The 27,669-nt window shown below is 37.7% G+C and overlaps 1 protein-coding gene and 1 long non-coding RNA gene across 3 annotated transcripts in view; one reads left to right on the top strand and one right to left on the bottom strand.

The window, feature by feature from the left end:
• Nucleotides 1–837: 837 nt before the first annotated feature.
• Nucleotides 838–24,455, bottom strand: TICAM2 (TIR domain containing adaptor molecule 2). Of its 2 annotated transcripts, XM_008991631.5 has the most exons (2): nucleotides 24,316–24,455; nucleotides 838–3,489 (listed from the first exon to the last, which is right to left on the bottom strand). In XM_008991631.5, exon 2 carries the CDS (start codon nucleotides 3,428–3,430, stop codon nucleotides 2,726–2,728), a length of 705 nt encoding a protein of 234 aa, XP_008989879.1. In that variant the 5' UTR covers nucleotides 3,431–3,489; nucleotides 24,316–24,455; the 3' UTR covers nucleotides 838–2,725. The 2 variants fall into 2 exon arrangements, with proteins under 2 accessions (XP_008989879.1, NP_001191272.1); NM_001204343.1 differs by lacking the exon at nucleotides 24,316–24,455 and having other exon boundaries at nucleotides 2,726–3,430.
• The window catches only part of LOC144581408 (uncharacterized), a 22,479-nt gene continuing 19,150 nt past the window's right edge, over nucleotides 24,341–27,669 (top strand). Inside the window, exon 1 of the long non-coding RNA XR_013532138.1 lies at nucleotides 24,341–24,624. This is a non-coding gene — a long non-coding RNA (uncharacterized LOC144581408). The remainder of the gene's footprint in view (nucleotides 24,625–27,669) is intronic.

Here is a 27,669-nt window from a genome sequence, read left to right as displayed (position 1 = left end):
CCATATTTAAGTGTACAATTAAACAGTATTAAGTACATTCACAAGGTTGTGCATCATCACCATTACCCATTTCCCCAAACAGACACTCTGTACCCATTAAATAATAGCTCCCGATTCCTCCCTCCCTGCAGCCCCTGGTAAATTCTCTTCTGTCTCTGTGAATTTACCTCGTATAAGTGAATCATATAATATTTGTCCTTTTGTGTCTGGCTTATTTTACTTATCATAATGTTTTCAAGGTTCACCCATGTTGTAGCATGTATAAAAATTTCATTCCTTTGTAGAACTGAATAGTATTTCAGTATATGACTGGGTTTTTAATGACATCTTTGAGCCCTATACATTGACAGACCTCTTATTAAGTCAGATAATAATTTTATCTTATGGCTTAGGCCATGTGGCATGGGGTTTTCCTAACTGATACATAAGGCTCCACTCAGGTTCTCCCCTGTGAAGCTCCAGGGTGGGCAATAAGGCCTACAGAGTACTCACAATGAAAGTTCCACAGCATGGTGCAGAATTTCCCAGATTTCTTGATATGCATATGTACCTAGATGTGTGTGTGCATGCACATATGTACACATACATTTAAACACATGATGAAGCCCACACCTTTACCTATTTTCATCCTCAGTTTAGCTGTTTTGTTACCATTAATAATTTCAATGTATACCAGAATTCAGCACTTAACACTTTTCTTCACCATAAAAAAAATATGGAACTCCAGATTGGGTGAGACATTATATCTGGTGCTCTATGAAATGAATCAATGCTTCATTTCAAAACACTTTTCCACAATCTTCATTGGAATTGAAAATAAACAAGTTTAGTCAAGAGTAAAGAATAAAAACATTTATTTTAAAAATACCATTTAGCATCAATTGCCTCAAGTTTAGCAGGCAAGAAGGTTGGGCACTTCATGTTTTATTAGTATATAAAATTGGATTTACAGGAAGCATTATTGCAGAAAAATGAATACTTACTATGAAAACTGAAAAAGGGAGTAGTATCAGAATGTTAAGGCAAAGAAAATGTCACTATGCAATGAAAACAATCTCCTCCTCTAATAAGTACTAATGGAACAGGAGCTTTGACTTACTTGCATGTTCCTCATAGAACATTTTGGTTCATGGATATGAAGAGGTGAACTGCAAAAAGATGTGTGCAGATCCCAGTACTGGTAGGGGATACAGAAGTGGGGATAAGAAGAAAAAAATTAAGCAAAATATCTTTACTCAAGGATCTCTATAAAAAGGTATTTTTAAGAAAACCTGAGGAAGCATGTATATTTTTTCCTGTGACTTTAAAAGTGTAATAACAGCATTAAAAATCAATTATGCTGTCAATATACAAAGATCTTTTCATTATAAGCATATGTAAAGCCTTCTGCAACTATTATATATCACACTATCAAATCCTAACTTTTTTGCTTGTTCCCTTTTGTGGTCTCTAGTTTTTCCCATCCTCACAGAGGACAAAGGCCTTCAGAGATCCATCAATTCAGTCCTTTCATTTCACAGATAAAGAAGGGTAAATAGTTTGTCCACAGTCACATTCATCCTCAGTGGCAGAGACTGGACTAGAACCGGGTCTCATGACCCCAAAGAGTGCTTTTCTCATTACATGACACGACCTGTTCTCCACCCCATTCCTGATCTGAAGTGGACTCCGTCAATCTCAGATGGGCAGATGGGCAGAAGGGCTGTGGAGGAAAGAAACAAACCTGTTTGGGGCCTCTGGCTTGTTAGGAGCATGGGGCTCTAGAGCAGGAGGTAATAAAATACATCTCCTTCTTTGCCAAGTTTTTACAAATAACCCATTGCACACACACATGCACACAGTCAGGCTACTCTGAAGATCTAAATGAGAAATACTTCCTGAGTGGAGAATTGTGTGTGAGGGAAACTTGTTTAAAGCTTCCATAAGCGTGGTTATTGATTTTAAAAGTGAACATCTGGCCACTCATACAGTCATACACCTTTTAGAAACTCTGCAAATAAAGCCCTAGTTACACATGATGACTAATATGAAGAGCGTCAAGCCCCAGGGGACGTCTGAACACCACTCCATGAAGTCCCTAACTACCACACTATCAAATGAGCTGTGAATTGGTGGTGGGAAATGTCTCCGAATATGCAGATTTCAGCAGAAAATACATTTGACTGAGTTTTTTTAAAAAAGTTCCACCATTCTCACATCTGTTTCTGATTTCATATGCATCAACACTCAACATGCTAAATGTTCTATTCTGGCAATTCATATTTCTAGGTGATAGCATCCGAATGCTTATTGCAACATCCATGAGAGGTGCCTCAAGAGGAAGTATGGTCAAATCTCCTGGGGCCATTTTTGTCTGTGTCCTTTGAGATCAAAATTCAGAGAATAAAAGTGTTACCACATGTTTTAAAATGTCTGTCATACAAGTTTTTGTTCAAGGTTCAATATGAGGAATATGGATTGAGAATTCCTTTTTCATATCCATGAACCAGGAAAACTGTGAAAGAAAAATTCTTGAAACTCTGACAATGTAATGTTTACTGATTCATCAAAAAGTACCACAATTTTATAGATTGTCCTGCAGAAATTTATCTTTCTTGTGCTCCATAGGTTTCTGTAAGGATAAGACTCTCTTTTATTTAAACATTTCCTAGAAACTGCTTTCTCAAGTGAAGATTAATCATTTAGTTTACAAAACAGGAGCCAGCCATGTGTTTTATGTTTCATCTCAGGCAATAAATTGTCTTTGTACCATATTTCTTGTCTCTTTCCATATAGTTTGTTGTGTCTTATACACAGACTCCTGAAAAATTCTTTCTACTTGTGTAGGAAAGCCACGACTTTCTTCCTCTAAGGCATTGATGGTTTGGAGAGCAAACGGAGTCCTTTCTCGGGGGAGGGGGTTGTTCAGAGGCCGCATGGGTATAACAGAGTTGTATTTGTGCTGCCTGTTAACAGAGTTCATTAAGGATGTATAGAACTGGAAATTACACCACGTATCTCTTAAAAAATTTTCAGTCAGTAATAAGATTGTCCATGCAGATCCATTTACAGCATCATCTAAATTCTGTAAATGTTGTCTGCCACATGGCATCTCAGCGAAGATTATTCCAGGTTTGATACCAAAGTCATCTTGTAGCAGATTCTGGACTCTGAGGGCTTCATCTGTGTCATCTTCTGCATGCAATATCACAAATTTGAGGAACACCTCTTCTTCAGCTTCTTCAAGCATCTCTTCCATGCTCTGAGGTCCCTCCTGCTTTCCTGTTGGCCCCTCTGTTGAATTGTTGTGCTCAGCAACATCACACAAGGACAGATCTTTAGACTTCTTGGAATCTGACTCTTGGTATCCTGGACTTGTATCCACACTGTGCCTTTTACCCCAAGAGAGAGAAAGAGGGCAGGAATCTATTTTAGACTTCCCGATACCCATTATAAATATCCAAAGCAGAAGAGGAAAACTTTATGTATTTCTCAGCATTTCTTTTCAATCTAAAAAGTAACAAAGCAGAAGAATATTATAAATTTAATCAAAACATAAAAAATGGAAACTTTCATTCAACCTGAAAAGCTCAAAAAGATTATAATATACAGATCCAAATAAATAAATGACAAACAGATAATTGGGAAGCTAAACTACTAGTCTTTTGTGAGCTTCACAAGGGCTATCACAGGCAGCAAAGGGTGTGTTAACTAAAGGGTACAGTTTAATATAATAGGAGACATTCAGAAAATGTAAATGGTATTATATTAGCATTACAAACCTCCAGATTAAAATAAATTACGTTGGTATTTTCGTGATAGGTAACATAACACTCTAACTTTTTATGCAGTTTAAATCTAATTTCTCCATTATCAAATTACCATGTAGACTAGAAACAAAAATCTAAGGAAACTGAATATTTAAATATTAAGCATAAATACATTTTTGTATTAAGGACAAACAAAATAGAACACAAATATCCTAACAATGACTGGCAGCATCTCTACTGACTTAGCATAAATGGAAGATCTGAAAGGTTCAGAGTTTTTTTGTTTGTCCAGAGTCAGGCATTGTGTTGATGGGGAACTAATGGAGAATCAATTATAATAAGAGTGTGTGAAAAGTAAGAAATATCTTTTTCCAATGAATCCTGGAACTACTGAAAAAAATATATTTATTCACCTAGGGAAAAATTAACATCTCTGTTTGGAAGTGAATTCTAGAAACAAAGACTTGAGACTTTCTCCAGTAAAATCAACAAAGAATGATTATAGTTCAACAATCAACAAAGTATGATTATTCTTTTGTTGTTGTTATTTATTAATATTTTTTTTTTCAGAAGGTCTGGCTCTGTTGCCCACGATGGAGTACAGTGGTATGATCTCAGCTCACTGCAACCTCTGCCTCTCAGGCTCAAGCCATACCCCCACCTCAGCTTCTGGAGCAGCTGGGACTACAGGTGCATGCCACCACACCCAGCTAATTTTTTTTTTTTTTGGTTGAGATGGGGTTTCACCATTTTACCCATGCTGGTCTCGAACTCCTGGGCTCAAGCAATCCTTCTGCCTCACCTTCTCAAAGTTATGGGATTACAGGTATGAGCTACCATTCCAGGCCTAGACTCGTTCTTTTATTTAAAAAAAATTCTAAATTCGGAGTAGAAGAACTAGATCAACTGTGAAAGAAAAGTACACTATATGAATCTAATTTAAATAACTTCAGAAAATGTTGGCGATATTCCTAATAACCCCCCACCACAAATGGCAGTTTTTTTTTTTATCAAAAGACAGAACATTTAGAATATATAAATATAGGTTTCATATTGTCAAATGTGAGCCACAGGCTATATTCCAGAGCATTTTTACTTACTCTTTATTGGCAAAGGCCAGACCTCAAGAAGAAATTATAATAACATTCATAACAACATAAGTAACATGGCTACAAATGCTAAATAATTGAGGTTTAACACTCAATTATTAACACTGTTCAACAAAAGTGGTGAAAACTGTCATGGGAACAAAAACCAAGGGAAAAAAACATAGAGAATTTCATTCTAATATATATATGAGTAAATGTTTGCAGCTGCATCTGACTAGTGAGGAAATTGCTGACATTCACTCTCTGTACTTTAGGTTCTGGCTCTGTGGTATATTGTGCTAATTGCCAAGAGGTATTCTAAGGCTTAAGAATTCTAAAATGTGACATGCATACATCCAAAATAATAAAATCACATTAATTTGGACTCTCTTCATTGAATGGGATTCACTGCTAACTTTTGTTGCTGCATTATTTAAAAAAAAGGTTTTGCTATGCAAAGTTGTAGAAAGAAGTTTCCCCTGAATAAGAAAACAATTGTTAAACCATCCAGAGGCATTTATTTTCTGTCAATTAAGATGATTTACACTTATCATTGAATTCAACACCATTATCTTAGTCATTAGCTGGTACAGATAAGTGCATTTGAAGGAATATAACAGCTATTTAGAAACAATATGAAAAACTGCTAGGGTAAGATAGTATGTCAAGGCAGATCACAAAATCTTTTAAAATAAAAACAAAGAATTACAACTTCGACTTATTTTTCTTAAATACCAATTAGCAAAAAAGAGCAAAAGACTTCAGAAATCTATGATGTGTTGTTCCAACTTCCAAGCAGTGTTACCCACCAAATCAGATGGAGAGAAAAAAGCTGGTGGCAACGTTTATAAAACTTCACCATAACCTTCTAATCTGGAGGGAGGGAGTAAGGAGGCTGCCAAGAGAACAAGATATGGAAAGTTGTGCTGTTCCCACCACCACTGTGACTCAGACATGGAGAGATGTTCAGGATTCATCAGTGCACTTTGGTTCTCAGGATGGGGAGGAAGTAAGAGGACATGACTGTGCTTCACTGTGGGCCAATTAACTCCATCAATAAAAGGGGCTCTATTAGAACAAAGGAAAGGCACAGCATGCTGAAGAAAATCTGGGGAAGGTTGGCTAAAAGAATCCTGGAAAGCTTCCTTTAAAGTCCTCCTCCTTCAGCAGGACAGTGAACACCAGGCTTAAAAAATTCAGGTTTCACCTTATTGTCTCAGCTAAATGGGAGAAGAGTGAGGGTGCCACTTGGGAGACATGCACATGAGACCACTGTTCATAAGAATTAAAAAAAGTGTATGTATACATATTTTCACTTACTTTTTTTTAAAAAAGGTGGTGACATGTCTCCATCCATCCTGTTACTTATCCCCATGGTCTCCTGCTAGTGACCACTTTTATCAGTTCCTCCTGCATCTTTCCACTGTTTCTCTATGAATATATATTCTTATTTTTCTTTCCCTTTTTTCAAAAATTTCCCAAGAATCAAAATAAGAATATTTTGAAAGAATAGTCTTGTTTTTCTTTCCGTTTCAAAAACAGTATCATTATTCATATGTATATATGACATATAAATGCCAAACAGCAGTGGATAAACATTAGTATACATTGCTTTTTCCCTTCATATCTTTGAAGCTTTCCATAACAGCACATAGATAACTTCCTCTTATTTACAACTACATAATCTTGCAGCATGTGGCTATCCCATAATCACTTCCTGTTCTTAGATATGTGAGTTGCTTCCATTCTACTACTAGGACAAACTATGCTGTAATGGATAATTCTATACAAAAAGCACTTCATCTGCGTGCAAGTTTATCTATAGAACAATTCCCCCAATGGGATTTCCACTTGTAACAGTGATTCATTTGGTCAAATTAATCTCTTGTAGGGCTGAGTCATTTGTTTTTAAACTTATAACTTGATAGAATGACACCCCAACTCTATCCCTTGCTTCAGAAAAGACATAAGACAAAAACTATCAATTAATATTGACCAAAGTCTGACAGAGCGAATCATATCCATTCCCTCAGGCAACAGAAATGTGAAGAAACATAATCAATCCAAATGGTGCCCTTAAACTAAAGTTCTGAAGGGAAGATCAATAGGTCTGAGATAAGAAGGAACCTTATCTATGTATCTACTTTATATCTATGCAAAAGAGGACCTCAATAGAATTCTCTATATTAAACAGGACAGGAATAAAAAAAAAAAACATGGCAAATGTGCTATGGCAAATATGCAAAATATTACAGGAAATATAAAAGAATATAAACAAGAAAGCATACAAAAAACAGATTTAAAATTCCATTTCATGAAGACTATGCACTCTGGAATCAGAATGCCTGAGTGTAAATCCCCTTCCTGCTATAAAATAACTAATTTTGTACAACTTAATCAATACATTTATGCTTTGATTTCATTATCTGTAAAATAATTATAGTGCCTATCCTTAGGGGTTTTACGAAGATCAAAATGGCTTAGAATGGTGCAGGCACATAGTAAGTACTCAATAAATGTTAGCAACTATTATTGTTATGAAATATATAACAAAGAAGCTAAAAATTTATACAACAAATTTTTATATTTTAGGATGGTGCTACTCAAAGTGTAGTCCTTGAACAAGTTTCCATTCTCTGAAGTGTTACCAATGAGAAGATAAGCAGATTATGTCAGGATGTAAATTAATTATAGCAGTTAAGTATGCTGTTTAGTTCAGCTGACATTTTTTTGTTAGCAAGATACTCTCAGTGCAGGAAGCAGCATGGTTTACATTCTGGGGCATGTTTCTTAGAATATCATGAACAAGCACTTTAAGTAACCTTGCTCTAGAAGGTATTAAAAAGAATATGTAATCAGTGAAACAAAAATATTAAAGATGAGATAAATTAACAGAATTAGATAAAAGGAAGGCTGTAGACAAAGCAAGGATCCAAACACTATTAGGAAAAAATAGGAACAGCAAACGGGTGCAGTGGAGCTGGAGGGAGCAAAGGGTAGCCTAGAAGGAGATAACCCAGAGGAGAAACCAGGGGAGGATTTTGAGCAGAGGGATGACATGATCTGACTATTTTTTATAGGATCGCTTTGGTTGCTGCATTAAAAATAGAAGGCAGGAAGGCAAGGGTGGAAGCAGGAACACTAGTTAGGAGCCTGTTGCAGAAACCCAATGGAAAAATGATGATGGCTTGAACTGGGATGGTAGCAGTAAAAGTAGTGAGAAGTGGATAAATTTGGGGCATATTTTGAAAGTAGAACTGAGAAGATTTGCTGATGATGTGACTAGGCATTGAATATAGAGTCTGGAGTGTAGGGGAAAGATCCAGTGGGGAGATGCATATTTGGCCTTTATCTTTGTATAGATCGTATTTGAAAAAGACAATATGAGATCATTAAGGACTATACAGGAATATTAAGGAGGTGAGTATAGATAGAAAAAGAAAGGCCAAGCTCTATGGTATTCCAACATTATGAAGGTAGAGTTATTGTTGTCATTATTATTAACTTTTCCTGCAGTGAATGATTTTTTGATAGTTGATGATCTGTCTTCAGGTTAGATTTATGGCAATTTGTTAGTCACTTTTACTTATTACTGCTAATGACAACACACAATTCATAAACAATTAACAAAAAACATTAATAAAAGTAGAGTGTTGGAAAGAAAAAAAAAAAAGAACAGAAAGAGCCAGCAAAGGAGGCAGAAAGAACTAGTCAGGAAGGTTGATAGAAAACCAGTAGAGAAAACCCTAGCTGCTAAGGAAAGAAAACAATTCAAGAGGAAAAGTGTTTAACAGACTTCAAATGCTTATGACTGCTCAAGTAGGGTGACCAATGAATGTAGCAATACTAAAATCTTAACATATTTAAAATAATTTCACATAGTACTGAACTCTTCAGCCTTGGAGAGCCTTTTTCTTTCATATCTGAACAGCACCATCTTGTGGCAAATATTTGTAAAATCAAAATTCCTGAGTTCAATTAATAAGTTTCGTTGTTAATAAATGTTTCCGTTATTAACAAATGTTTTGCTGGAAACTCACTCTGCAACAAAATATGCTAGGCTTTAGAGATGTGAAGCCAGGACAATTAGACAAGACAATTAGGACTGACTACACAGGTGCTTTATACAGAATATCAGGTGCCATGAAAGCACTCAGGAGGGCCATCTGCAGCAGGAGACACTCCACACTATCAAGACAAAGACAGGTGGGCATTTTCTAGGCAGTGGGCGCGGCATTTGAAAAAATATTGAAGTACCAGAGAGCAAAGTGCTGTATGCTAGGATCATTTTGCACTAGACATTTATGGCTCAAGTCCACAGAGCAGGAGGTAAAAGAGGAAGCAGGTAGTGGTGAAAGCAATGGAAAGGTAAATTAGATTAAATGAGTATAAGGAAGCTAAAGCATTTTGCTCAGGACTTTGGCTTTCAACATGTTGGCAGACAGACAGCCCCTGGTAGGTATTAAATGGGAGTGATCTGATCTGACTTCATGCATGTTAAAATAGTCTAAAATTGTTGGTGATGAATATTACAGATGATATGGTGACCTAAGGGACTTTGGGTTGTACCTTTTAGAGAGAAGGTGAGTGCACTTTTGTTAATGTGAAAAAGATGTGTATTCTATTGGAAGACAGCATACCATTATAGCTATTGCTGTTGTCTGGAAGTTTAGATTTGTAAAGAAACTAGGCTACAGAACTGGAAGATCCTAGACTGGGAAAACAGTTAGTTAAGAGGCTGCTACAGGGGCCGGGCGCGGTGGCTCACGCCTGTAATCCCAGCACTTTGGGAGGCCGAGGCGGGTGGATCACGAGGTCAAGAGATCGAGACCATCCTGGTCAACATGGTGAAACCCCGTCTCTACTAAAAATACAAAAAATTAGCTGGGCATGGTGAACCCAGGAGGCGGAGCTTGCGGTGAGCCGAGATCGCGCCATTGCGCTCCAGCCTGGGTAACAAGAGTGAAACTCTGCCTCAAAAAAAAAAAAAAAAAAAAAAAAAGAGGCTGCTACAATAGTCTAGGTGAGAAAGCAGAGCCCCAAAATGAGGAAGTGGTAGTGATGACAAAGACACATAGTAGGTAATGGGGGTGGCAGAGAGAGAAGAGTCAGGGATGCCTCCCAAGCTTGTGCCTTATGTAACTTGGTGGGTGGTGGTGCCATTCACTGAGAAAAGTAATATAATCAGGATGAGGTGGGGTGGGGGTGACCAAGTAATCCAGTCTGGGACCTATGGAGCTTGGGTGCCCATGGCCTCCAACAGTTGTCTAGTTGGCACTTGAACATGTAGATCTGGGGCATAAAAGAGCATCTCGGATTGGGGATACAAGTTAGGTTCTTGCTTAAATCATGTGAGTAACTGAGAATAGGTAGCGAAAACAGAGGAAAGAGAGCTAAAGACAGAACCAGTGACTGAAGTGCATATGCAGGGTGAGGGACCCATAATGGAGCAGAAGGAGTGAGCTGGAAGCAGCAAGAAAATCAGACACAGAATGGGGTCTGAAAGCCAAGGGAGGACAGTGCTTTGGCAGTGGTCAGCACCCATGGCTGCCAAGAAGTCAGCACCCACTGCATTTAACATCTTGACATTCAGAGGAAAAGCTTGGCTGAGAGGGAAAGGAGAGACCAATAGTCACAACTAAATGCAGGGTCAGGAGAGGCTTTCATTAAGAGAAGAGATACTTGGAATGCTTATGAACTGAAGGGAATTTGTTAGTAAAAAGAAAGAGGGTGAAATATATGTGTGGAAGCTTCTTAGAATTAAGTTCTTATCCTCTTGGGCACTGCTCTGTCTCTCTACCACTGCTTCTTTTGTGAATAGGAACAGGCCACTTAACTCCTGAGTGTGCTGGGTAGCAGGATAATGTCTGTGATGAACATTACAGATGATACAGTGACCTAATGGACTTCAGGCTGTACCTTTTAGAGAGAAGGTGAGTGTACTTCTGTTTGTACGAAGGAGAGCTGCATTATATTGGGAGATAGCATGCCATCATAGCTATCATAGCTATGCCATCATAGCTATTGCTGTTGTCTAGAGGTTTAGGTTTGAAAAGAAGGGTGTCGATGATGTTAATTAGCCAAAAGAGTGTTCTGAAGATTTGTTCATCTAAAACTTATTTCAGTCTCTTTCTACTGTATCTTCCTGTTCTTCCTATACTACAAGTACTAAACACTTTTATCTCCCAGACCCTCAATGCTAGGTTTCCTAAATGTAATCTAAGTTAACCAATCAGATGTATTTACATGTCTGAGTTTAATATGCAAGGAGGTTGAACATGAGGCAATTCCTTTGCTGGCTAAAATTCTGGTAGAGTTGGTGTAATTAAGGAGCTGGCTGCTTCCTGATTTGGCAGGAGGCTTCTGAGTGTGCCAAAAGCCCCAGGCCAGTAGACAAGTCTGTTATGTGGCTTTGAGAGGTGTGTCTAGAAACCCAACCTAGAGTGCAGCTCTTCAGCTTTCCAATGATACTGTACATCTCGTAATACCTCTTAATACTTACCTTTTGGCTTAACAAAGTTCTGTTCACAACTAAACTGTGATCGATATAATATCTAAAACACACTCTACTATCTGTTTCTGTAAATAATTTTTTATTGGAAGGCAGATATGTCCCTTCACTGACATTTTTGTCTCTGGCTTATTTCATACTACAAAGGCAGAATTGAGTAGTTGCAACAGAAACCACATAGCCCATAAAGCCTACAATATTTACTCACTGGCTCTTTACAGAAAAAGATTGCTGATCCCTCAACTACAGCATAGGAGTGCCAAGCTCTGCCAAGCTGTCAGGACACAGCAGAACAGATCTATGGCAGCCAGATAAGAAACATGTAGACTATTCTTAGACTTCTTAGACACTGGGAATATTTAAAAATCCCAAGAAAAGTAATAAGTATTTTCAGGAGTAAGATGAGTAGAATTTAAGTCCAACTTGATCTTAGATTGAAATAACATTCTTCAGAATCAGCTATCATTTGTTTTCTTTCTTTAGGGGATTGCAGAGAATCAATAAGGATGGCAAAGGCCCAATCTAAATAAAAGGATTATCAAATATTACCTATTGGCACTTATTTACAGTTAGAGTAAGCCAGTACCTATACTTTTCATTCTAGCTATTAGATCTTGCATTAGAAAGGTTAGAGTTATGGGATCTATCAAAGCCTAGCACTCTGTATTTTTCCTTCATGGCACTAATCAAAACTACAATTAATTAATTATGTGTATGGTTATCTGCTTAGTTTCTCATCTTTCCCTTCAGACTGTAAACTTGATCAGAACAAGGATCAAATTGTCTTATTCATCACTGTCTCCCCCAGAGCCTAGCATATTCAAGAAATACCTTTGAATGAATAAATTAGACAGCTCCAAATATATGACTGACAGAATTCTATAGCTTTAGAAAGATAGCCAAACAGATAGCTTTTGATCATCCCTATTACATAAATCATTGACTCAATCAGAATAGAAAGTAATCAATCCAAATATATTTTGTTGGATTTTTAAAATGAGCAATTATGTGCATTTTAAGAAATTATCTGAATATAAGGCCTGGCACAGTTGTTCATGCCTGTAATCCCAGTACTTTGAGAGGCTGAGCTGGGAGGATCACTTATGGCCAGGAGTTTGAGACCAGCCTGGGCAACACAGCAAGACCCGATGACTACAAAGAACATTTAATAAATAAATTTAAAAAGCATGAGGATCACTTGCACACAGGATTTTGGGGTTTCAGTGAGCAATGACTGCACCACTGCACTCCAGTCTAGGCAAGAGAGCAAGGCACTATTTCAAAAAAGAAAAAATTACATGAATATAAACATGACATATGTGTTACATGTAATATGAAAAGCAGAAAGGATTACAAAGTAGACAAAGGACCATTTTCTAACTATCAATAAATGAAACATGAAACTTTCCATAGTGCTTCCCATACCTGGATTCAGAAATTTCTGTACAAGTTGGTTGTCTTGTTGATAGAAAGCAATATTAATGTACATTTTCTATATTGCTTTGGTTTTTCTTTTCTTTTTTTAACAAGGAAAATCCTTTCAGGGGATACATTGTATTAAAAACTCAAGTTTACTTTCTTTATTACCCATCCATATCTTATCTATTAGCATACAGATGTATACAGAGGTCTGAGCTGCTGACAATCAGTTTTCTTTAAGATGTATCAGGTTCTTCTGTTTCTACTTTTGCTCTCCTGCTTTTACTCACACGTTGTACTTATTTAATATCCTTCCCTTTAGAACCATCATCTTACCTTTCTTTCTCCTCCAAAGATACAGGCTACAATGGAAAGAGGAAGTAACTCCTATGAAAAGTTCTTTAATTCTCTATTATGGCTGTAAAGTCATTAAAGGCATTTCCCAAGATCCATTTAACTATAGCATCATGTCTCTGTCTCTCTCTCTCATCTCCTCCTTCTCAGTCTCCTTTACTAAATGCTCTTTCTTGGCCTGTTTTTTAAATATCAAATTTGGCTATTTGCGGCTTCCACCTCTAGTACTGGTGGACTAGGTAAGTTGGATCAATGCTACTGCTGAGGGCAACTAGAAAAGCTGGACCATATATATATATGCATATATAAAAGGCTTGAAGCACATAGAACTAATGACATAGTAAAGAATTATGGAACCCAAATCCAGAAGACAGAAACCCAGAGACGACTCTCCTCCTAGAGTGTTTTCCAATTCCAGAAAAGGAAAGCGAGTGCTGTGCTTTTTGACAGCCCCTCATGGTTAGTGAGACAAATGTGTGATCCAGTCATGTGCTTTGGGTTGGGACCCTGAAAGCTATACCCTAGGTGTAAGGGTGATCTAAAAACAGATTGATCCTCCCAAGAATATAATCCTTCTTTTTAATAATCCCCATTGCTGAAATCAGATTAAAGTGATCACAGACTGTTACTGCTACCAGGAACCTGGCAGAAGCAAAAATTAAATCCTCTCTGGAAGAAAACAAGAAAACCAGCAAAGCAGCTAAGAATAGAAATAAATCTATGTGGATTTCAAACTTCTATTAATAACTGTGATTGCACAAAGGAAAGAAAGATGGAGAATTTTGTCAAATAACTGCAAACTTAAGAAAAAAATAAATCTAAAATTGAAAAATATAATAGTTGAAATTAAGAACTAATGGATGAATTTATCATTAAATTAGATCACTAGAAGGAACTCATGAACTAGAAAACAAGCTAGAAAAAAATGCTTCAGAATATAGCAGAGGAAAAAAAGAATGGAAAATACAAGAAAGCAGGTCATGACAACATACAATTAGAAGGTATAAAAAATATGTGTAAATTGGAGTCCCAAATGAAAAGCGAGATAATTAAACCAAAGTAGTAATTTAAGAGATAATGTGAAGACTTTGCAATATTGAAGAAAGACATCAAATCACACATTTTTTAATGTCCTATATGCCTCAAGGAAAATAAATAAAAAGAAAACCACATCTAGCTTCAACACAGTAAAACTCCTAAGAGCCAACGACAAAGAAAAAAGTCTTAAAAACAGCAAGCAAAAATAGATTACCTTCAAAGATGCAACAATAAGAATGTTTCTTAAGAGAAATAATGATACTTTTAAAGTGCTGAAAGAAAATAGCTGCTAATCTACAGTCACATACACAATGAAAGAAAGCACAAATATCCAATGTCAGAAATGAAAATGGAACCTCAGTGATGATCTTGCAGACATTAAAATGTAATAAAAGATTATAAGCGACCATAAATAAGAAGTAAAAACTGAGATGAAATAAACACATTCCTAGAAACAGATAAGTTTCTAGAAACAGAAACAGAAGAAATAACCTGAATTCAATTATTTTTTTTCAACTTTTAACTTCAGAGGTACATTTACAAGATGTGCAGGATTATTACAAAGGTAAATGTGTACCAAGATGCTTCGCTGCACAGATCATCCCATTGCCTAGGTGTTAAGTCCAGTATTCATTAGCTATTTTTCCTAATCTTCTTTCTCAATTATTATTAAAAACATAAATTCATAACTGGAAATTTCCCCACAAAGAAAACTCCAGGTTTAAATGGTAGCGAGGGAAGTCTATCAAATATGTAAAGAAAAAACATAATAAAACAAGATGATTAAAAAAGAAGAAATACTCCCCAATTCATGTTTATGAAGCCAGCATAACCATGACACCAAGAACTGATGTGAATATTACAAAAAGGAAAATTACAGATCAATCTAACTCATCATGATTATTAATTCAAAAATTATAAACAAAATATGACAGAAATGGATCCTTTTTATAAAAAGGATAATACATCACAACCAAGTTGGGTTTATTTTAGAAATATAAGGTTGATCTAACAAATAAAAATCAATTAATATGGCTGTGTGTCGTGGCTCATGCCTGTAATCCCAGCACTTTGGGAGGTCAAGGTAGGCAGATCACTTTGAGGCCAAGAGTTCAAGAACAGCCTGGCCAACATTGCGAAACCCCATCTCTACTAAAAACAAAAAATTAGCCAGGTGTGGTGGTGCATGCCTGTAATCTCAGCTACTCAGGTGGGTGAGGTAGGAGAATCACTTGAATCCAGAAGGCGGAGGTTGCAGTGAGCTAAGATCCCGACACAGCACTCAAGCCTGGGTGACAGAAAGAGATTCTGTTGCAAAAAAAAAAAAAAAAAGAAATCAACCAATGTAAGTAATCACACTGACAATAAAATATAAAAATCTTTTCATAAAATTAAATATCCATTCATTATAAAAACTCTTAGCAAACTGGAAATAAAAGGGACTTCTATCATCTGAAAATTCATAAATTACCAAAACTACTAAAATATAAGAAAGTTTAGGAAGAACACTGGATGCTGTAATGCTGTAAGATCAACATAAATAAATTGATTTTTTTGAATACAGTAACAAAAATAAAAAATAAAATTACAAAAAAATGTCATTTTTCAATATATCAAAACATATCAAATAGTTGGACATAAATCTAACCAAAAAAGGGGGCAAAATTTCCACACAGAAAACTACAAAATATTAGTGAGATAAAATATGAAAGGAAAATACTAAATAAATGCACATATACATCATGTTCATTATTTGAAATATTTAATATAGTAAAGATATCAATTCTCTCTAAATTGATCTAAATATTCAATGCCATACCAATCAAAATCTCAAGACTTTGTTAGTTGGGTTTTACAGGTTCAATTCCAGTATTTCTTTTTTTTTTTTTTTTTTGAGATGGAGTTTCACTCTTGTTACCCAGGCTGGAGTGCAATGGTGCAATCTCGGCTCACCACAACCTCCGCCTCCTGGGCTCAGGCAATTCTCCTGCCTCAGCCTCCTGAGTAGCTGGGATTACAGGCACACGCCACCACGCCCAGCTAATTTTTTGTTATTTTAGTAGAGACGGGGTTTCACCATGTTGACCAGGTTGGTCTTGATCTCTTGACCTCGTGATCCGCCCCCCCTCGGCCTCCCAAAGTGCTGGGATTACAGGCTTGAGCCACCGCGCCCGGCCAATTCCAGTATTTCTAAGGAAATATAAAGGGTAAGAACAGTCTTACACTTGGAAGAATAAGATGGGAGGACTTGCTTTATTGGGCATTAACACTTACTATAAAGTTACAACAATGAAGACAATGTGATATGGCAAAATGTTAGACGAATTGCTAATAGAATGGCACTAGATGCTCTGAAACAGATCCACACATTTACGGACACCTGATATACAACAAGAGAGGTACTGCAGAGTAGTGGGAAAACACAATCTTTGGGAAAAATGCGGACCAGAAAATGGTTACATGGGTGATTGTTTTTTAATTTATTCAACTACATACTTTGCTCTATGCACTTTTGTGTTTTATGTTATTACTACATAAAAACGTTTCCAAAAATTTGAGTATCATGCTTGGTCTTTTCTCTTCCTCCAGGATGCCCAGCCTTTTCAGCTCTGTAACTTCACACATGCCTGAAATGTGTTTCTTCTGACTGAAATGACCTTTATAACATTATCTACTTATTTTTTTTAATGCTCAAATCAAAATACATGAAAATACTTACAGTATGATCCCAATTCTGTGTTAAAATTACACTGAATTTGTGCATCTTTGCATATGGTTCTTTAAAAGTATATGTATGTATACATACCGATTCACATACACCCAAACACACATACGGTTGTGTGCTTTCCTATGCAATACCAATTCATGGGAGCACTGTTTGTCTTAGATGTCTTTTTTATAATTTTAAATAAATAAATGTATGTAAGTATGTCTGTTTAAATACAAAATAGTGGAGTTACATATTTTTTGCTAGTAGATCAGTCAGTTTAGGAGACTAAGTTTTGTCACTGGCTTTTAGCCAGAAAACACAACATTATTCAACTTACTAAGTTTTCATCAGTCTGAATGGCAGTTTGACAAGGTGCTTATATTGTGTGCCAAAATGTCATTTGCGTGTGAACAGTTTTCACACATAATGACTACATAAAAGTGACCGGGGCTAGACCTGTTAGAAAAAAATATATGAGGGATGTTTTGGCTAAAAGTACCTTCAGGAAATGATCCAAGAAAAAGATACAAATAGCAGGCAATTAGAAATTGGTGAAAATCCTTTGGCATTAAGAAGGCACCATAAATACCCTTGCAGCCTGAAGGGAGGACTGACTAACAATTGGATGAACTGAAATAAATGATGGCTAAAGGCATATCATGACTTTAGGAGATTTTTTTTTTTAAGAGACAAGCTCATCCCCATCTGAGATGATGAATACAGACTCAATTCGGCCTGTGACTTGTTTCCAAACAGCACTCCCTTCTCTAGGTTTGTAGCACCCCTAACTCTGCACACTACTTTGACATGATTCCAATGGAGGCTGGGCCACAAGAACTAATACGAGTGACAGATATCAAACTGGGTTTTGGTACAGTCATTCCCTCTGTTGACCAAAGTTTGCTTACTGGGTCAACCTAATAGTACCTGGGTCGTAATAGGTACTAAATAAGTATAAGGCAAATGGACAGATGGACAGACAGATGGATCAATCAATCAATCAATCAATCAGCCAATCTGTCTTTCCTCTTCAATCTTCTCTGCCTTGGCCAATGAAATTAATATCCTTTCTACCTATCAAGACAGAAACCTAGAAATCATTCTCATATTCTTCCATCCATTCAAACAAACCCCACAACTCCACCCACTAAACTTTAAGTCCTACTCATAACTCTGTCTCCTAATGTATCTGTCTCTTTTCCCATTCCCTCCATTCTCTCTGTATGCTTTAGTTCAAGACCTATATTATTCCTCCTTAGATGATTACAAATTCCCATAATATCCAACTGGTTTCATTGCCTCCAGTCTCTTCCTCTTTACAACATTTCTAGAAAGATCTTTCTGCGATGGAAAACTGATCCTGTTTTTCTCTTGCTTAAAGACCCCTTTGATAATATTCTAATGCCTTCAAGAAAAACTCTCTCTTACTAGAATAACATTCTAGGCCTTCTAGGATATAATCTCTCCTTTTATCCATAACATTTGCTCCTACCATATTACTCTTCAGAGTGCCAATATACACTCACTTACAGTTTTTCCAAATGTCATGTCTTGCCTCCATGTTCCATCTTAGAATATACCCTTCCCCAACCATCTACGTGAATAGTTCCTTTTTATGATTCAAGACACTACTCAAGAATTGCATTTCGTTTTATCTCCAAGTTGAATTAAGTACTCATCCTCTGTATACACATAATATCTGGTTCACATCTCTTATAACAAGTATTGCACAGCACTCTTAATTTGTCTTACTTGCTGGCCTGGAAGGTAGCTTCGACCTCATTTTCCCAGACTTCTCCATCATGGTAAGAGGCATTATCATTTGTCCTGTCATGACCCAAAATCTGGGGTATCAATGAAACCTTCCTCTTACTCTCCTATTCCTGCACTTCCAAGTGATGACCGAGTCCTGTGTATCTAATCCTAAAAGACAATCTCAAATTGTTTCATTTTCTTTCTAGCACATTTTCATTCTAGATCAATGTCTCTACCCTGGTCTTCTGCATGGCCTCCTAATTGGTCACCTGTTTCAGTCAGTCTAACCCATTCTCCTCTCAACAGCCAGGATGATATTTCAAAACATCTGTCTGAGTTATTTCCATTTATAACCCTGCACTGGCTTCTTACTGTGCTTGGTATAAAAATTGCTTGATATGGCAAATAACACCCTGCATAGCCTGACTCCTTCAGCTTCAACCTAATCTTATGCTTTTTTCCAGTTTGTTCCTCCAGCTCCCTGCACATAGGTCTTCATGGGTCTGTGAGAGTTGTCAGAATCAAAATGGAGTCCACTAGTGTTAAAAAACTGGATAATCAGAGAGCCAGGAAAGGCCATGAAGGAAAGGTTCTTATACACATATGCCTAGTAACCAGAACTATAAAAAAAGTCTCCGCAAAAACTAGAACCTTGCACAAATACCATCACAGTCCTATACAAAAAATACTTCTGCAAGAACATCTGACCAGCAACTTCCTGTCCAACTTCAGACTGGTGCCACCCTTGTTATTTGTCCATGTAGCCAAAAATAATTATCTCAAAACAATTATGTAAACGTCCTCATCTTTACTTTAAAAATCTTTGCCTGCCTTTACTTTTCTGAGTACACACAGTTTACTATGGCACACATATTTCCACTTCAATGCCCATTTCTGAATAAATGCTACTTTCTTTTAAAGAGCTCCCCCCTCCCCGTTGTCTAGGTGGACAGGCCTTTTTGTCAGTTTCTCAAACTGCTTAGCTTTCTCTTATCATGCAATCTATGGAGACATTTTTTTGTAAATTTGAAGTATGAGTTATATGACTATATTTTATTACCATAAGAGATCTTGTATGTAGTATCATAAGTCAGTCAAAATTCCATTGGAGGTAAAAATCAAAATATCCCCAAACTGGGGAATGACAATATTATGTCACATTATATGATTGAATCCTATTAAACCATTAAAAATGTTTATGAATCTTAAAATTTTAATGACATGAGAAAATGCTTCTCATGACACAAAAATGAAATGTAATTAAAGTCAAAAGAACTGTCTATAAAATAGTATATGGAATATGATCTCAGCTTTGTTAAACAAAATCCAGAGAAAATAGATTGGAAAGAAGTACAGTCATCTCTCATTATACTTAGGGATAGGGAAGACTGATTCCAGAGGTTCCAAGACCCCTGCATATGCCAAAATCCAAGCACACTCAAGTCCCACAGTCAGCCTGCAGAGCCTGCCTATACAAATAGTCACCCCTCTGTATGTGGTTTTGCATCCTGGCATACTGCATTTTCAATCCATGTTTGGTTGGAGAAAGTCCACATATGAGGGGACCCGCATGATACAAACCTGTGTTGTTCAAGGGCCAAGTGAATACCAAAGAGTTAACACTGATACTCTGTGAATGGTATATGCATAAGAATATATAAATGTGTATATATGTATAGTCTTTCATATATATGTGAACTCACATATGTTCTTCACATGTACACACATATACACATACATGTTCACCTTTTTGAACAATGATCATACAATCTGAAAAAATAGATTTTTAGTAAATAAAAATCTATTTTCTAGGTTTTATATTTTTAAATATCAATGTTAATATGATTTCCATTTAAATAGTATCTTCCCTATGTATATTTTTTCCAACACCTTTGGTAAATGTCTTCCTTACATGATCTATCTGTACATTCCAAATGAGTTTAGCCTATCTCCAGGTTTAACTTGATTTCATCTGTTTTTTATTTATATGTAAATATTCTAAGAGCATGGGTTTGCTAACTCTAAACCAAATAGGGCTTCTCCAATACTCTTCTTAATTCTAAGTACCAGAGGACCGAACATTCATCTTCATAGTACCTAAAATTGGTCCTTGAGCAAGTAAACATTTAAAAAAATGCTTCTATCTGATCTTCACCTGGGCACTGCTTTTTCATCTTATGGACCCTATCTCTTCACTTAGTTGCTAGGGAGCTCCAGGTTAATGAGTGCTCTCTGGCCAGTGGACACAAGCTTATGGCAGGTGTTTTGATACTATTAATAATTTCACTCCTGGCTTCCGCTTCACCCTCCTACTCTTCTCTTTGTTCCATATTCCAAATCCACGTATTATTTTATTTAATCTTATATTGAAAGTATTTATTAAAGTATCTTAAATTCTAATTTTGAAATGAGAAAAATTGTCTTCCTTTCTTGTAAAAGAAGGGATGATAGTACATATGCTACTGATAACAGAACCACTTCTTTGGGATTAAAATGAGAAGGATTATAAATTAAACAATCTTTTAGTTGCTACACCTCTTCATAAAGATAAAAATATTGTTTTTCATTTCCACATACTTCTCAAAAGAGAACTGGAGCCAGGTACAGTGGTATGTGCTTGTAGTCCCAGCTATCTGGGAGGGTGAGGTGGGAAGACTGCTTGAGTCTATGAGTTTAAGGCCAGCCTGGGCAACATAGCAAGACTTTGTCTTAAAAAAAAAAAAAAGCAAACACAAACTGAATTTATGTAATATCTTATGAAATCTTGACAACCCTGATATTGGCTTAGTCACTACAGGACTTAAAAACTTATATATTATTCTCTGAACAAACTTCTTTATTTTTCTTCTTTCCATAAACTACCTGTTGCTGGTACCATTCAAAGAGTCTCCAAATGTTAGATTATTGCTTCCTATTTCCTATTGCCCCAACTGGCAGGGGTGAGGAGGGCAAAGTAACTGCCCCCCTCCAGCAAATATTATTACATATTCTTTTCAATAAACTGGATATTTTTCTTCCATTTTCTGTATCTAAAAATGAAAACTGATGTTAAAGGGCAAATCTTCAAGTCAGGAAGAGATTCTATAAAAACACAGAATTAAAGGCAAACTGTCTATCTTACCAAAATGAGGCTCAAAAGAAAAATGGTTGTGCATTTTTAATATCAGAGAACTCCAGTAACAAACAATGTTTTAAAGGTACCATAAGCTCCATGGAGTACTAGTGTAGCATTCAGTATTTAATAGCAACCCGCTCCACAGGGCCAGCAGCAAAAATGATCTTGCTGCAATAGCACAGTAACCCCCGAGGCAGCATGCTAACAGAGAAGTGAGGGAGTACAGTGAGCAATGGTCTAGCAGAGACCTGCTGCAGGCAAAGGCAACAGCAGCACAATCAGTGTTACTGCAGTGGAGTGGGTGAGAGGGAAGTCAGATGACTTCAGAGAAGTAGTCATAGGCTAGATCACACAGGGCTTTAAAGCCATTGTAAGTCGTGTGTGTATGTGTATGTGTGTGTGTGTGTGTGTGTGTGTGTGTGTGAGATTCTGATGAGAAGCCACTAGAAGGTTTTGAAGGGAATGAAATGAGTATGTATGACAAAAATCACTGCTATTTGGAAAATACTATAGAGGAGCAAGGGTAGAAGCAAAGACTTCTCAATCATGTGGGTAGGAGAGGACTGTGGCTTAGCTTAGAGAGTAAGGGAGAGGTAGGCAGATTTGGGATCTTCTGTTTAAGGTAGTCAACAGACTTTGTTGGATGCTTGGATGCAGGGTCTGACCTAAAAAGAGAAGTCAAGAGTTATTTCCTAGAATTCCAGCCTACTTGAATGGCAGTAACTGAGGCAGTTTATTGAGATATTGAGGGGAAACCGAGGGAGGACTTGATGGGTGTGGCATCAGTTCTGTCTGTCCATACTAAATTTAAATGCCTATCAGATTTACAAGTGGAGATGCTGAGTGAACAGATGGATATACACATCTGGAGCTCAGAAGAGAAGTAAAGCTAGAAATAAAATTTTGGAAGCCATCAACTTATAGATGTTATATTTATAGCCAAGGAATATGGCTTGGGATAGAAATTGCCTTGGGACACAGTATGGCCAAGAACTGAACTCTGTGGCACACTGACATTTAGTGGTGGGGAAGCCTGGCAACACAATGAAGTGAAATGAAATGCAGGGGAATGTGGTAACCTGGAAGCCAATTGAAGGAGAAAGAATATTAGTGAAGAACATTAGTGAAGAACAAAGAATATTAGGGAGGAGGGAGTGATCAAATGCTACTGAGGGGTCAGGAAAAATGAGAACTGTGTACAGACATTGGATTTTGTAGTCATTAGCAACGTCAGGACCATGTAGGGGTTAATGGGGACAAAATGCAGGTAGAGATGAGAGCAGGTAGGAAGAAACAGAGGAAATGAAAATAGAGACTTAGAGGCAAATCCTTCAGAGAGGATTTTTTATTTGTTATAAAGAGAAGCAAAGAAGTGTAGCGGGACCTAGAATGGGAAGTGTGGACTAGGGAGGATTAAAGACAAGAGATTTAACAGCACATATTTGTTAAACTAATAGGTTTTAAGAATACCATAAGGAACAAATGACTCAACAGATAGGTGTACATGATTCAACAGTGTAAACATGGTTTATACTTCAAGTCCCATACTGTAAGACGTACATGTCACATTCACTTTGCTTCAAATGTAGGTGTCAATATCCTATACTTGCTTATCTATTTTCTGATTTGAACGAGATATAAAATGGAGTTGCTTAACTCGATTTGTAATGAACCACTTTAAAATATTAAAATGTAAGGACTGATGGGCTGATAGGTGCAGCAAACCACCATGGCACACGTTTATCTACGTAACAAAACGGCAGGTCCTGCATATGTATCCCAGAACATCAAATCGAATCAAATCAAATAATAATAATAAAAGAAATAAAGATTCTGGAAATCGAGCTTACCAAATTAAAACTTTCAGAGGTGGGGGGTATGCATTTTAAACAAAAGTCCCAAATGCATCTTACCATCAGGCTTGTTTTTAATATTCCTCGCTAATCTAAGGAACACTAAACACTTGGAGAAAGACAATTTCTCCTACTTTGTATACGTGCAATATGGGTTCAGGGGATGACAGTTCAAGTCTATATAATGGTGTATTTTTACCTCCAGATCATGTAGCCTTTCTCACCCTTGTTGCCCAAAATTAAAAGGATAATTAAAAAAAATAGTAAATGTAAGAATATTTTTAAATACTTTCTTAAAAAAAATTACTATTGTGGAAAACTGGAGAGGTCCTAACTAATATACTGAAAACTAGGTCACAGCTGCCAGTCCAAATTATTTTTATTTAATTAGCTTTGGACAAAAAAACAAGTAGGAAACCCCATGCAGAAGACTCCAGCACTGGCTCAGCATGCCTGACACAGACTCTTTAGAGCATTTAAGACTCTGGGCTATTTGCTTATGGTTCTGAGGTGTCTTTTCAAAAATGGGTTTTCTAGTCAAAATGAAACAAAAAGGCAGCCAGCTGTGTGGATTTTCCCTTCAGAGTAAGCCAAGAGATGGAAAGGCCGGGCCGGCCCCCCGGGGACAGCAGCGCCTGCACCTTCTCCTTCGGCTCCGAAAGTAGTGTGAGCGGCCTGGCCCCCAGACCACCCCGCGCCCTGACCCGAGAGCCCCGCACTTGCCTGCTGGTGAGCGCGCGGCTTTTCCGTCTTCCCTTCCGGCGAAGCGCGACCAGGCGGTGGGCGTCTTGCTCCGGGCGTTGAGGCTGGGGCCACCTCTTACGCGGCGGGCAGCAACCCCGTCCCCGCTGCCACCGCAGCCTGCACACCTTCGCGCTCGCAGAGCAGTTCGCTCGTGAGTCGGCGGCCCCACGCCTTTGCAGACGCGCTGCCTCAGCCTTGGAGGCCTTCGCTCACCAGGCCTGACTGCAGTCGGCACCTGCCCCGCCGCTCCCGAGGGGTCGCTCGAGGGCTGGCTGCTGCATTGCCAAGGTAGGCCCCACCCGAGACGTGGCGCTGAGGGCCGAGGTAGTACAGCTGCGGGTCAGGGGTTAACGTGGCAGGAACACTCGGCAGAAGGAAGGAGCTCGCAAAGAAGGGTGGAGGAGGGGAAACCACAATGGGGAACTGTCACCAAGGCTAGTGGACTCTCCCTGCTTTTTTTTTTTCTTTGGCATGTACCCCAAAGCCGGACGTCAAGGGCCAGAAAAGTCTGTAAAGGAATTCCACCGTGTTTGCCCCTTACAGACCAGACAAACCCCTAGACCCTTCGGAGGTACAGAGACTCTCCTGGTTCCCTGAGACTGTCTAATGACTTTTCCTGTCCCTTTACGGCTCTCTCACTTGACTACCGCAGCGAACCATACCCGACTAGGGTGTGCAGCACATCAGCCCCTGCTCCCAAAAACTACCCTGGGAAAGATCCCATTTTTTCAGGTTCGTTCTCCACAACCGAACAGATTGGAACGCCACTGAAAATCAAGAGAGAACAAAAAAGCAATTAGGTAAATAAAGCGCAAGAAGCCTTATAAAGCCCCAAACTTCATCTTACCATTGCTGCCTCAGGCACCCAATTCTAGTCATAATCTAAGAGCCCCACTTCAGAAATCTCCCTCCCCTTTTAATTCTCAGGCAATCTCTACTGGGCCAAAGGAGACCCAGTTACTGAATCTCATATGAGACCATGGGTAATAAATTGGGAATGAAGGTCCATACCTGAGCCTCAGAAACACAGTACAGGTAAAGCTAAGGATTATTTCCTCCCTTTCCCCATCCAACAACAGGAGGGCTTATTGAAAGGCACTTCAGGTCGTAATTACTCGGTTTGCTGCAATGTAGTCAGAAATGCCTTATTATGTACCATACCAACACAATTCATTATCCACACAGTTGATTCTCCAACTGCTCCACCTCCCAACAATTCTACCTAAACTCTTTGGGTAAACAGTGGCCTCCTAAATCCAATTGATACTTTTGTTGCCCTCATTTTCCCTGGGAGTCTCTCTTTGGTGATTGACAAAGTTGACCATTGTCTTCCAACACTCTGTTTCCTTGATGTTGACAACCCCACTTTGCCTTTATGCTCCATCCTGCTTGGTAACATTCTTCAGTTTCCTCTGCCGTTCCTCTTTCTCTGGCAACCCTGCAAAATCAATGCTTTTCAAGCTTTTCCACTCAAATACCACCCATGACAGATTCCATAAATATGTACTTCCCTATTCACCACTTAGGTCACATGCATTAAAGAACCTGAAGTCACTAGTGTCAAGGGCAAATTTACTTGAAGTGTTCCATCTTCTTTTAAATTGCTCGAAATTTTTCATTGTTCTTCATAATATAGTCACATGTATTAAAAAATATCTTAAATTGGTTGCAAGTTTAATTGCTTAACATTTTCTCTCCAAATGTTCAAGAAAATGCATCAGTCACTTATGCTACATATATTTAGATTACATTCTAATGTGCTAGGCATTAGGGATATTGTGTGAACAGCAGACACAGCCCTAGTTCTCATGGAGATTTTATAGTCTAATCTGGCAGACTGATAGATACGTAAAGAAGTGAGACAATTTTTTTTTTTTTAACTTTTTCTAAATTTTAGTCTACTATCCAGTCCAGGAACACACGTAGTGTTGATTTTCATGTCCCTTTACCCTTCTTCAGTATGAAGCAGTTCTTCTAATCTTTCTTTGCCACTCAAGACCTTGGCATTTTTGAAAAGTACAGGACATTTATTTGGGAGAATGTTACACAATTTGAGTTTCTTTGATGTTTTCCCTTGATCAGATTTAGGTTATGCATTAGAATAGCATAGAAGGGATGCTTTGTTTTTCTCAGCATATCATGTCACAAAGTACATGATATTGATTTGTCCTTTTACTGGTGAGGTGAACATTGATCATTTGATCAAGGGGTTGGCGGCCACGTTTCTTCAATGTAAAGTTACTATTTTTCTGTTATTTATAAGCAATTTATGGGGAGATACTGTGAGACCATGTAAGAATTCTGTTCAGCACACTTTCACCCACTAAGTTTTACATCCATCAGTGATTCTTGCCTGAATCAGCTAGTACTGTAATGATTGGCAGGTGGTAATTTTTTAGCTCTATCAATCCTTCTACATTTAGAAGTGAGACAATTTCTGATCCATGCATTGATATGGGGACAGGGAATCTTCCTGGTGGGCAATTTCTAGCTATAAACCTGGTTATTCCCATTCAAGAAAGGAGGGGATGACCTGACAAACTGATAAATATACTGACTTACAGGCAGTGTCTAATAGATCATCCAGCTTTTAGGTTCTTGGAAAAACGAAATGGAAAATGTGTAAAAGATCTGTTGATGAGACTTAAAGATAAGCCTCTTGGAGTAGTGAGATCATGTTAATATATTCATGTGCCACATAAGTGCCTAACAGGATGCATCAGGTGGAAATTTGCAATAAGGGGAACAAGATGAATTGTCTGGTGGATGTCAGTCTTTTTCTCCAGCCAACCCAGGCCTTGGTTAATGGGCCCATTTATCAAGTGGCCATCACAGCAGTGATTATTCAGTTGACTCTGACTTCATCAAAAGGGAGATTATCCCAGGTGATTCTGACCTAACCAAGTGAACTCTTTCTGGCCTTCTCTGAAACAGATTCTAGTCAGAAGTTCTGCTGACTTTAGAATGGCAAACAGTCATGTTGTGCACTGCTTATATAGAAGAGCAGCCCTAAGTAGCTGAAGACCTCAGTTCTACAGCTTCTAGGAACTAAATTTTATCAACAACTTGATTAAGTTAGAAGAGAACTGTGAGCTCCAGATGACAATGCAGTTCAGCTGACTTCACTGCAGTCTTGTGAGACCCTAAGCAGAAGACAGTTAAGCCATGCCAAGACTCTTAACCCCAAGAAACTGTAAGATAATACAATTATGCTGTTATAAACCAGTAAATCTAAGGTAATTTGTTACCCAGCATAGAAAACTAACATAAGAGATAAAATAGCTTGGATGGAAATCTATAGCTTTAAATATGTAAATGAGAATAGAAAGTCGA

Source organism: Callithrix jacchus, chromosome 2 (genome assembly GCF_049354715.1).
Source record: "Callithrix jacchus isolate 240 chromosome 2, calJac240_pri, whole genome shotgun sequence".
Taxonomy (NCBI): Eukaryota; Metazoa; Chordata; class Mammalia; order Primates; family Cebidae; genus Callithrix; species Callithrix jacchus.
This window is presented reverse-complemented; position numbering and strand designations above follow the sequence as displayed.